The following is a 12,252-nucleotide window of genomic DNA, read 5'->3' as shown; positions in this document are numbered from 1 at the left end:
TGTGACGCAATAATTGGTAATGTTGGCTACTCCAGCTACCTCATTCCTTGAGTGACGAGAGCTTATAAGCAATCATGATGCAACGTACTTAATGCTCAATAAGATTGATATTTACATTTCTTCTGAAACATCCGCACATTTATACTATTTACATACCGAGATATCTTATCGGTCATATTTCAAACGCTCTCGCATTGGGATTATAGATCAGGGATGGGGGTAGATTGAGTTTGAAATTCTCGCCACACCAAACACAACCAAATACTGTACTAATATTCACGCAGATCGCTGCAGTATTGATCGCCTGCAGCTGGGATATTTATGGGTTTTGCCTTTATTATTAATTATTTTGCGAGTATTTACTTCAAACTTGAATGTGCCTCATGCCAATGTACCGGAAACGCGATGATATTCTTATGGAGCAGGGGCGTGCAACTTCTCTAATCGGCGGGCCGGATATAGGAAAATTAAGTAGCCTACTTGGCGGCCCGATTGCTGAATGGATAAATTATTCGCCCATACATACAAGGAATATAAATCGTATTTATTGAATGTATTTTATCGACAGCAATGTCACTTCAAAGTTATTTCTCGCCGATAATGAAAATACAATGTGGATTTGAGAACAGCATTGTCATACAGGCACCGCCATGTCTGCTTCTCTCTGATCAACTAACTCACAGTGCAATCCTTAATTAAGATATCAAAGCGATTGATAAGCGCCTTTACCCAAAATATACCAAGATATCAATTCATTAGGGTTGAGTAGGCCTACATCGTAAATGCCGATAATGCAAGTCTTTTCGCTTCTGAGAACTTACCCGTAAGCTCCACTCTCGCACGCTGCGCAGTGGCGCAAACCTATGTAATAACACGCGGTCACTAAAATTTGACGTTTAGGCAAGTAGTGGGGAATCTCGGCAGACTGGGGCCGCGGGCCACATTATCATGTAAGACGGGAAACTGTCCGCGGGCCGGACAAAATCTCGTTGCGGGGCGCATGTTGCCAGTCCTTTTTATGGACGGTACTATATATAGATAACAATCTGCTGACTATCTCAATTTGCTCGCGGAAGTTGTAGAGTAGAGGTACACGGCACCTCACCAATGTGAACTAAACCTCGCCAAAACAGACTCTGTGAAACTATTACCAGGAGTTAGATTCACATCATGGCTAGTTTAAGCAATAATGACATTCGAAATATCAATAATACCGGTGCTAGAAAAGGCAGTACTATTCTTATGATATTGAAGTATTTGAAAGTATGGAATATGTATCAAGTATGGTATGGAACGATGTTGGTATGGTATGGAAAATTGCAAGTATGGTATGGAGAGAGTAAGACAAGTATGGAGTATGGAAAATTCTCGTTCCATACCATCAGCACCGTAACTGCCGCACCCCAAACCCCCCAATTCGGGAGGGGGACGAGCTCGAAGGGGGCCCAAAATTATTTCGTGAATTAGCATAAATCATAGAGTATTTTTTGAAAATTTAGGCAATTTAGGCGAATTCAAGTAGCCTTTTAACTTTATTATTGGGTATTGGGCCCTTACCGCGCCACGACCCAACAAGACATAGAATCAAGTTTTAGGCCATATAACATGCGACTCCAAGAAGTGCGCTAGAACGATCGGCAGCGAGAAAACCTTGGCCGAAAAGGTCTATGCCCTTATGCTGACCGAAGACTTCGTTATATATACAAAATACCTGTAGGTTTAATTGTCCATAGGCGCCTAAATGACTGGCGCCGAATGTTCCTGTCTTTGCAATCTGAACCTCACAAGACAAATACCATCCCGATGGGAAAAATTTTATGCCAGTGAAGAAATACCAATTTGAAATCGTGTGCGTCTCTTAGTTAAGAAGCCTACGTTTGGGCGATTCTATATTTTTTGATATAGCAGACTGGAAGTCACGAAATAACATCATGTAACGAAGTAATGTGTACGGGTCCAACCGCCCGAAGATGTTTAATTATTATTTCTGGGCCCTCCCGTTTTCAAGACACTTCACTCAGCTCTACCGGTAAATCTAATTACGTGAGTATAGAGAGAACAATAAATTGATAGCATAATATATATGCAATCGCCGATCTGATTGACAGATTTTATTATAAATTAACCAAAATTTTCGCGCTTGGCGCTGGCTCACAATACAGTACAGATGATTTCGTGACAAAAGCGAACAACGTGATGGAGGGGTCGTTTCATCACCCTATGGGAGCCCAAGCCCCACGTTTTTGGGGGCCTGACGAGGTGCTGTTTCGTTCCTGCCAACGGGTATACGCCCGAAGATGCTTAATTATTATTGAGTTGTCCTACCTTTTCAAACACATCTCACTCAGCTCTACCGGCAAATCTGATTACGTGAGCAGAGAGAAGATAAAAATTGATAACAATATATATGCAATTCCCGATCACAGTGCCCGATTCGGTCATGAATTCTAGAATTTCCCCGCGCTTCGCGCGCTTAGGCGGCAAAAGCTGATTCACAAAACAGACTCCCAATGAATATGATAAATAGCGGTAAACAGGGTATCGCCGGGGGGGGGGGGGGGGGGGGTCTGGGGGCGAAGCCCCCCAGAAGTTCAATTTATAACCCTATGGGGGGCCCAAGACAAAAGTTTTTTTTTTGGGGGGGGGGGCTGACGAAGTGCTGGTACGGCCCTGCATACCATACCATACCATGCCCTGACTACGACAAATACAAAAAAGGTCATCACTTAGGGTTTCTTGTGCGCGGCGCACGTTTTGCCGTGCGCGGTGCTTTTGTCAGCAGTGCGCACCAGCTTATAGAGGGAACATTGCCTGCAACCCAATCCACTTCTTGAAACTACTTAAAGTATTTCTGAAGTGTATTGCAAATTGGTACTTGTACTTGTAATTGACTAGAAATTTATGGCATTACTTCCACTTTTTCTACAGTACCAATGTTGCTAGGAAAAATTTCACTTGAAATGGGCAGTACATTTGACATATAATTCGCATACTCATGATAGAAATCTCAATCATGCATTATTTATTGATAAAAACAGTGTATGAAAATCGATTTGCTTTATACGGATAACCGGAGTTCTAATATCAACTTGATTCGAAAATTGACACAAGTTTGTGATTTCATACCACCATCACAAAAATGATCAAGAATAATACGATGCCAACACCAGTTGATTCATAAAACTCGAATCGGAATTTGCAATAAAGACTGAATAAAAATCAACACTTAAATTTCAGTGATGCGATAGCCTACACCAAGGGTGGGCAAACATATCAGCTCGCTGGTTGTATTCAACATCTGATTACATTCGCGGGCCGCACTGTGGCAAAATCGTATTTATAAACCAAACAGCAAGATTTTATTCGATTATATAAAGCAGTATGGTTTTTAAACATGCAAGGGAGTAATTGTTGTTACAATTGAACTGGATTATTGTAATTGATCCAACTTTGGTACATACATATCCTATTTTATGTATTATTAGAGGTTTTAAGAGACCTTTGAAAGCTCTTGTTTTCATATCAAAGAAGCTGGGAGTCAGAGTCGGGAGCATTTTCAGAGACTCCTACGCCGACACCAGTCAGTATTTTTTCACGATTCCGAATCCAAGGCGTGCTAACAAACCTCTGAGACTCAGACTCCACTAAGGGAAAATTGAGCGAAACGCCGAGGCCGACTCCACAGCCCTGTTTATAACAATGCAGTTTTCAAATCCTCATTGTCTTCCTAATCACGTGTCAGAAATGAAGTCATTGTGAAATGATGTTCACGTTTACAAATTTTAATTACAAACGTATACACTATACATCCACGTTTCGATTGTTAGGTAGCGCGATGACACTGCCGTGAAAATATAGGATTGCAGCCCAAAATCGTAACCAGACGTAAGGGTAGAGATTTCTAAGAAAGTTGAAAGCTACTTTAAATAAAAAGTCAGAAAATTACTCATGCAAGTAAGTCATTTCAGAAAGTAGATTTAGTCGAGGGGTCGAATACTTCTGCAAGGTAATGTCTATGGACGCACTGCTACATCACTTCTAACGCAAAAGGTCTTCGCCCTCAAGAAAACCCCGAGTCGCGAATAAATATTAATGGAGCAAATTCCAACGTCCGCATTTACAGTTAAATCTCTTGTATTCCGTACAACGTATATACACATGGTGGACGCCGGTATACGACTAAAACAAAAGGGGCATCGAAATATGACAATACGTGCCCATGTTTCGATTGGCATGATTGCGTCTGAATGGGGTGAGAGGACTCTCTCCGAGAATACCAGCACAAGCATGTACGGAAGGGGTTCTTTAAGTTTACAACGATTGTGAAGAACGTCCATCTAACAACCTGATCAAGCGTAGACGGGAAGAATGGCCAAAAGCATATGTGAACCGTGAATAGCCGCTGTTGTTTCGTTAACCTGCATTTGAGTGGCGGCGTATAAATCGTTAGTGTAGGAAGGTTATGCGTAAGACGATTACACGAGCTTTACACATTTTCAGAAATATAACATATATGACGGAATGCACATAAACAGACGCCTTATTGCTTGCTCTGCGTTTTTCGCGTTGCTTCTGTGTAATTGCGCGTATTGGCAATATCAATCGGAAATATATTCCTTCGAAGATCTGACGAATTTTATTGAAAGAACTCAAAAGTATGTTAAGATATTGAATCACAAAAATACCGTATCAAATCAAACGAACACATTCCGCGATAGTAGCATCAACAGCACCACCGGTGGGAGTTCCAAATCTTGGCCACTTGCTCCAAATTGCGACAATATTTTGCAAAATATGACGAGGGGACGGTGGGTGAAAAAGATCAACATTCCTCAGTATCAGCATGACTTGGAAAACCTCCGCAATGAGGAAGCGAAAGTGGAAGAAGAATTACGCCTGTATTGGGTTAAAAGAGGAATCCAGACGGCATTTTGGAGGGAAGACCTTCGTTGCGGTTATTCCAAGTAAGTAGAAGCTATACATTAAATTGAGTTGACTAAAATAGTGGTGGGCAAGTACCTTGGGTGCTGGGAAATTACATCGTTGGAATAACCATTGTATTGTTTATTCGAGAGGATGCATGCAAACCTCGATCTGAAAATGCCAACAAATTAATTCCACCCACATTTACCATATCACGCATGACAACATCCCAAGGGCTTGACAGGGTTCAAAACTACGGAGGCTGATAACAGCAGGATATTGGCAAACTGAATATGACTGATTGAAGTAAAATAGAATCACTGTCACTAATCCCTTGAGCTCAAGTCCAAACAAAGTCTTCAATACTGCGCACAATAGTTTCGTGCAGTAATATTCCTCGAATGCCCGAATGCAAATTTACCGATGTTTTTTTGGATCGCGTGAGGGGCGAATTTAGCCTAGACTATGTCGTATTTTGTCATCCCTCTCTAGTCGCGGACCCAGTACAAAGAATTATCAGCTTACGTGCCCCTGAATGTTAAGGCACGAATCCCGTTTATGCAGTAGGCTACAGCTGACCTGCGCTAGTGACAGGGATCAACTATGTGGAACTTATTAGCAAACGTGGGTACTAACGCATTGACAATGCTATGAGGAATGTTACAACGGCATATATTCTCAAAGTTCGGTAGACATGATATTACAGTCTCTTGGACTTTTTTGTTTAACATACCATTTTGAACGAATGCATTTGCAGATTTAGCTTAAATCATTATAATCAGAGAGGCACATATTCTTTTTGCGCCTTTTTTTAGTTCTAGCGGGTGGTACACGAAAATCCAGACCCTCCGCCTTTCGAGTATATGTACATAGGAATTGGTTCATTTTACTCGCGTTCTGCCATTGCAATGCTATTGCAAAATTCTGTGCTAGAAAGCGCCGTTTAACTGATTTGCACCGTGCGCTATGGAGAAATCGACGGACTCATCCTAAGTAATTTTCGTTTCCAGTGTAGCTTGAAATACGTTTACGGTTCAGGTATATTAAGTTATCAAAAAGTGAGAGTAGTAATCCTTGTATATCATACTGTTGCAATAGAACATGCTACGAAATATTTCCCAATTAGATACCGCAAATGATGTTACTTACATCGGTGGATGCCACCAGGGTAAATCTCACATCATTGTGAAAATCGAGACTCTCAGATTAGAAGACGCTGGCCCTGAGCCAGTATCCAATTATTTAAACAACGAAGCCTCACTATCAAAATTACTAGAATTCCGAGTGGGCAGTTTCTATAGTTCTATAGTTTCGATGGGTAAACTCAAAATACTGTTACAATTTCACATCAGGACATGCTATGTTAAAAAATTAGAATATTCATGCATAGCGAATGCGAAGAAATCTGAATTATCAAATTTCAAGAACTGTCATTGTCATTTGTTGAAAAATCTCAAATCTATCCCACCATATAGATAGGTCTACGAATCTGCTTATAATTACAATATTCCAGTCCTAGTCCATGCGTCTATGTTACAGTTATGCGGCCCAACCTAGAAATACGACGTGGCGTAAGGTGGGGAGCTGGTGTAATACTCGAGGATCGAAACCGTGCTGCTCCGATAAGCTCAATTGAATATGCATGGAACCTTCAGACAGATCTTGCAACTGTGATGGGTAGGTGTAGCTTACAAGGTGTAGTGTTACACCCTTCTCCGTCCTTTTACTTGTGGATTAGGAATATCAATTTGATATGATTATGGATTACAACATGCGTTTATTTATCATTATTATTCTAACGAATATATCTTGCACCGGCTGAAAATTACGCAATTATCAGTTCGATGATTTAAAGCAGGCAATATTTGCAGGATCCAATATTGTAACTAGACCAGGGAGGGGCACAATACGGTCCGGGGACAATTTGCCGTAATACATGATAATGTGAACCGCGGCCCCAGTCTCCCGAGATTCCCCATTACTTGCTTAAACGTCAACTTTTTGTTACTGCATATTATTATATACGTGTGTGCGCAGCGTGCGAGAGTGGAGATTACGCGTAATTTCGTCGAAGCGAGAAGACTTACATTATTGGCATTTACGTTGTACCCAATCCTAAAGAATTGATGTCTTGGTAAATTTGAGGTACCGGGCTTATTGAACGCCTTGGAATCTTAATTCAGGATTGCACCGTGTGTTAATTGATCAGAGATAAGCAGACATGGTGCCGCCTGTGTGACGATGTCAATGCTGTTCTCAAATCCATTATCAGCGAGAAATGGCTTTGAAGTGACATTACTGTCGGTAAAATACATCCATTAAATACGATTGCTTGTATATGTGGATAAATGGGCGAATAATGCATCGATCCAGCAATCCGGCCCGCCAAGTACCTTATTTTCCTATATCCGGCCAGCCGACTGGAGAAGTTGCCCGCCCCTGAACTGGACTGACAGACAATATTTATGATTAAAGATAGGTATCCTCGTCGTTAATGTTTCAGCTATTGTGATTTCACCATCACGCCCAGCAATACAGTACAGCAATGACTTGAGTACATTTTACATAGCCCACTTTTATATTACATGATGAGTGCACGACGCGATGCTTACTAACGTAGCATTCTGCTGGGTAGGACGGGGTAATATGAACTCAGCATATCAAGTCGCAACTGATATATGCGTTTGAGTAGTTTCAGCTATTGTTAAACAACAGTTCTGATTTGTTACATGCCATGGCGTGTCATATCATTTTAGTAATAAGAGAGCGGTAAAATCCGAATGTTCGTTACCGCGGCGAGACAACAACATAGAACAGCTGTGTCCATTGAAACGACAGTTCTGTTCAACTGCCCGATATGTAGTAGGGAGTAGTTGTGCGCGAACCTCAAAATTTGGAGATTTGCGTTCGCAAACGAACCATGGTAGGTTCTACACCTTTACGATCTGCACCTGTACCTGTTAGATTTATTACAATTTTCACGTCATAATAACAGCTTTCGTTAAACTTCTTTGCATTTCAACTTCGGGTCACCTTGCATGGCGGTAGCAGCATAAAAAAATTCAACACTAAACGTGCAGCATGCACCTTGCCCATTTCAAAAATTTAACTTGCTTCGTAACAAAGTTTGGTTGAAACATTCATGTTACCGTTTGCGAATATATAGATTAGTGAGTCTCTTCAGTGAGCTTGACCCGTTCTCATACAACATCAAGAACGAAATAGCCTAGGCTACACTACATTGAATTGTGCTTATTCAACCAATAAATCGATTAAATTTATATTATGAATACATCGCTGTCTAATGTAAAAATCTAGCACGACTTCTGGATACATCTTGGTTAAATATGTTAATTGCATCATGAAACCAAATATATGCGATTGGGGTGTTGGCTACTCTATAACTTGTTTATGAGGTAATATCGGTAGCAAGTATAGAACCCCATTTTGCACCCTGATCAATATCGATGTAGCAATAGTCAAAACCCAAAGTGTTGTTTTTAAAGCGACGCATGATATCGATTTTATTGGATTATTATAGCATTTTATTGTTCCAGTTTATACATTTGGTGATGTTTATCAGTCAACATTTACTTCAACATTGTGGCATGGCACGTCAAATGATTTGACGCCCATATTATGACCTTGTTTTTGCAAGAACTGGAGCAGGAGTTTTCTAAATACACAAAGCTCGGTGGCGACCCAAAATTATTTCATATATCAACATAAAATATACTTTTTGGGGCAATCTTTTTTATCACCGTGATTCGCGCGATTTACTGAAGCCTGATTTCTTGATTATACTGTGGGAACCCCAAAAAATATATATACATATAGATAGACAATATTGTTTAAAAATATGCATGATGTACAGAAATGAGTCCAACCGTATAACCAAATAGGAAAGAACGGTAACCTAATATCGTATGAAACCGTTTGGATGCTCTAGTCCAGGAGTGTGTGTGCACTGTGCAGTAGGGCTGTTCAAATATAACTTGTATGGTTACCCTAAAAAACGCTTCACACCAAATTTTGTCCAATTCTAACAAGTATAGGACTCCGCAGATCCAATTAGAAATTTTAATTCATTATGGAAATTAAAAAAAAAATCATTTTTTTTATGCCAACCCCATTAAATTGTTTAGCTGTCTTCAAAGACGATGCAAAGCAAATTTGACTCAATTCCAACCAGTAGAAGTTTTTTGTTGATAATTCTCTGATTATTCTTGATTGGTGCATAAACCGAGCATTATTAACGAAAAACTCAAATAACTCCGCCTCTACTAGTTTCAATGTTGCTCTCCATTTTTTTTTGGGGGGGGGGGGCTGCCAAGTGCTGTTACGGTCCTGGTTACACGATGCCAAGAAACCTATTATCCTGTTAATCATATCTTGTTTAGATGTGTAGATCTACGCAAATACAAGTACTGCGAAGTCAGTGACTGGGTCGTGGCGGATAATCGATGCGAATGGAAGAATTATAACGCGGCGGAAATCTGTGAAGTCATAGAGCAGTCGGCGTTCTCCGACATCCAATTCGTGGGCGATTCCTTCATAAGAAACATGTTCAAAACTTTGGCGATTATGATCACAAATGATTTCGATTATGGTGCCATAAGCAGTTCAACGCCGGTAGATGTCAGGGAACTATGCGCTAAAACACAACCGTATTACTGGACATACTGTCAGAGAACGATTATGGATGTCTCAAAGACGATGGATCCAGGAAAACTGTGCGGCGGGCGAGGATTTCTGAATTTCACTGCTACATTAAAGACATATAGCAACGTTAACTACAGAGAGCAGTTTGTACAATTGGTCCGAAGCAAAATCAATGTGCCCGGATCAGTGATAATCTTGGGCGTTGGCCTCCACATGCAATTTAATTCGAAAGTGGTGATCGAAAAATACCTTGGTCCTGCAATCGACGCGATTACGGAATATTACGGCCAACCACCAAGTCGTGTCGATCCACTAAAATTATCAGGTCGGTGGCCTCAAATCATACTGTGCTCCCCACCGACTACTGGACTACTTAAAGTCTCCAGCTTCTTCACGTCTCAAAACGACGTGAAATGCGAAAAAAACATTTCACAAATGAAAGTCTACGCTGATAAACACGACGTGCGCATTTTGGATTTCCGTGCATTGACGAAGGAAGTCTACAGTTTTGATGGTACACATTATGGACTACAAGTTAATAAAATGAAGAATCTATTACTTCTCAATCACATTGCTTCGCTGGCGCCATAATGCTCCGCAGCGTGACAAGTCATGAGCGATAATGATTTTGTACCTGTTGTGAAGCTTTGTTACGTCTAGCATAACACTAATTCTTGAACGAGCGAGCGTACGCGAACTGATGTTTGTTTGTTTCTTTGGGGTATTCATGGTGTTTGTCGACTAAAACGGTCATTTACACCAGGCCGATTTTCTGCATTTTTGATTTCGTATCTACCGACTTGTAGCACGACCCACTTCTAGGCTTTTTGTAAGACACCGCTTATATGCGTATGATATGGTGAGGAGGAGCCTAGATAAACCTCCAACATTTAGGTAGGAATTCCGAAGTCGACCTCGGTCGGACTGGAACCCGCAACCCATTGGTGTTGCAGCCGCTGATTATACCACTGCGCTATCTCGCCACGCGAACTGGTGTTCGCGAGGGAAATACCGAAAATGACCAGGACAATTACTATGTATATATCTCTGTATGACTCATAAGTAGGGCATGTTTTTGCAACTTTTACAACTTTTTTTACAGCTGCCGGCAGCTTCCTAAATACTCGGAAGTTATGTAGAATGCAGTTTTAAGTTGTTTGAAGGAATCTTATAGGGCAACTTTTTGCAACTTTTTCGATTTTTCATGAAACATTTTGAAAGTTTTTTCGATTTTTCATGCAACCATGCAACTTGTTACTGGAAATATTTGGCAGTATATGTAAATAGATGACTTGATCATGTCACTGTTTTTTGAGAATCATGGTGGAATACACGGCCAAATTCGGTTGCAATACCGTAAATCAGCACTGAAGTAACGCACTAACGGGTATTTCGGAGCTGAGCCCGATAGTTGACCTTTTTTTAGTCAATTAACGGAGAATGTGGATGGAAAACTGTTTTTCGGGAGTGGAACTGGTCGGTTCTTTTATTTTAGTCAAACGATCAAAATGTGGTTTTTTAGTGCAACTTTTGTGAAAAATAAATGCAAGTTTCCACGGATTTGACTGCAACAAAAACTTGTTCAACTCATTAGATATTTGGCAATATTTGTGCCTCGTGTGAAGGGAGATTTTTGGACTTGTCAAAAATATCTCAAAATTATCGTGGTGAGTCATGGCCTATACCAGGGGTTCTCAACCTGGGGGGCGCACCCCCGTAGGGGGGCGTGAAACATCTGAAGGGGGGCGAAGAAGCGGTCACCTGAAATAATATTTTGCGCTTCGCACGATTTACCTCCAATGCACGCATGTTTCTCTCTATATAGACCCAATTTCATATTTTTTTACTCTCTCATAAACATTCATAACCTTTCATACCACCAAACAATCGGCTGAGGTTGCTAGCATCCCAGTGGGATTTTGTGATATGACGATAAGGGGGGCGCGAAAATTTTCACCATCAAAAAGGGGGGCATGTCTAAAAAAAGGTTGGGAACCACTGGCCTATACTAAAGAAAATAGTAGGCCATGGTTGAGTTCATGAAAATTGTTTATACAGTCAAAATATTTTATTTACAATTCATTGACGTGGTGTGTCACGCATAGCGCTGTCACTGCACTTTTCATTTTGAATTTTACATGTTGCATGAATTAAAAACAAAACAATCAATTAACCACCTAAAACGTGTGAGATTTCTGGTAAGTTCGTCGTCATGTTGTATTTAGTCTATGCACATCGGTACGTAGCAAGAAGTGTTTGGAGCGCGCAATGAATATATTTTCTACGTCGCAATTCTCTATCGATCCAGATCTTTGAGTCTGGACGAAACGCTCCGCTTCCTCGTTTGAGGCAGGGTATGAAGACGTTGATACGATATGGTCCGCCATTCGTGTCGATTGTTACGGGCAAGCCTTCGACATAGTAAGGGCATTTTATGAAATATTTCACAAATCTGTGAACTATATTGTTACCAAACAATTTTTCACCAATATGTCTGTCAAGGTCTCTTATAACATGCGTTAAAATGTTGAAGTTCAACTCTTGTGGGAAACCCAGAAAAAAAGCAGTTAAATTTGACAACTTTGAAAAAATTTAAAAAAAAATTAAAAAAATTGAAAGAAATATTTTATCGGCTATAAGTAACCAAGGAAGGGTTTAACAATGGTT

At 40.5% G+C, this 12,252-nt stretch overlaps 1 protein-coding gene across 3 annotated transcripts; it reads left to right on the top strand.

The window, feature by feature from the left end:
- The first annotated feature begins 4,307 nt into the window (after window positions 1-4,307).
- On the top strand, window positions 4,308-11,975 carry LOC145436896 (uncharacterized). 3 transcript variants are annotated; one of them, XM_080314090.1, is made up of 4 exons: window positions 4,308-4,655; window positions 4,722-4,964; window positions 6,463-6,600; window positions 9,324-11,975. In XM_080314090.1, the coding sequence occupies exons 3-4, from the start codon at window positions 6,566-6,568 to the stop codon at window positions 10,174-10,176; spliced, it is 888 nt and encodes a 295-aa protein (XP_080170216.1). In that variant the 5' UTR covers window positions 4,308-4,655; window positions 4,722-4,964; window positions 6,463-6,565; the 3' UTR covers window positions 10,177-11,975. The 3 variants fall into 3 exon arrangements, with proteins under 3 accessions (XP_080170216.1, XP_080170215.1, XP_080170214.1); XM_080314089.1 differs by having other exon boundaries at window positions 4,719-4,964; XM_080314088.1 differs by having other exon boundaries at window positions 4,308-4,964.
- Window positions 11,976-12,252: the final 277 nt, after the last annotated feature.

Source organism: Botryllus schlosseri, chromosome 4, assembly GCF_051294905.1.
Source record: "Botryllus schlosseri isolate E-star chromosome 4, Bs_hap1, whole genome shotgun sequence".
NCBI lineage: Eukaryota > Metazoa > Chordata > Ascidiacea > Stolidobranchia > Styelidae > Botryllus > Botryllus schlosseri.
The sequence above is the reverse complement of the archived record's forward strand: the minus strand, read 5'-3'. Positions and strand labels throughout refer to the sequence as shown.

Excerpts from the sequence above, each read along its gene's own strand:
- LOC145436896 (XM_080314090.1), top strand. The coding sequence starts at position 6,566 with ATGGAACCTTCAGACAGATCTTGCAACTGTGATGG. Across the intron at positions 6,601-9,323 it reads AGATCTTGCAACTGTGATGG|ATGTGTAGATCTACGCAAAT; the intron begins GTAGGTGTAGCT and ends TATCTTGTTTAG.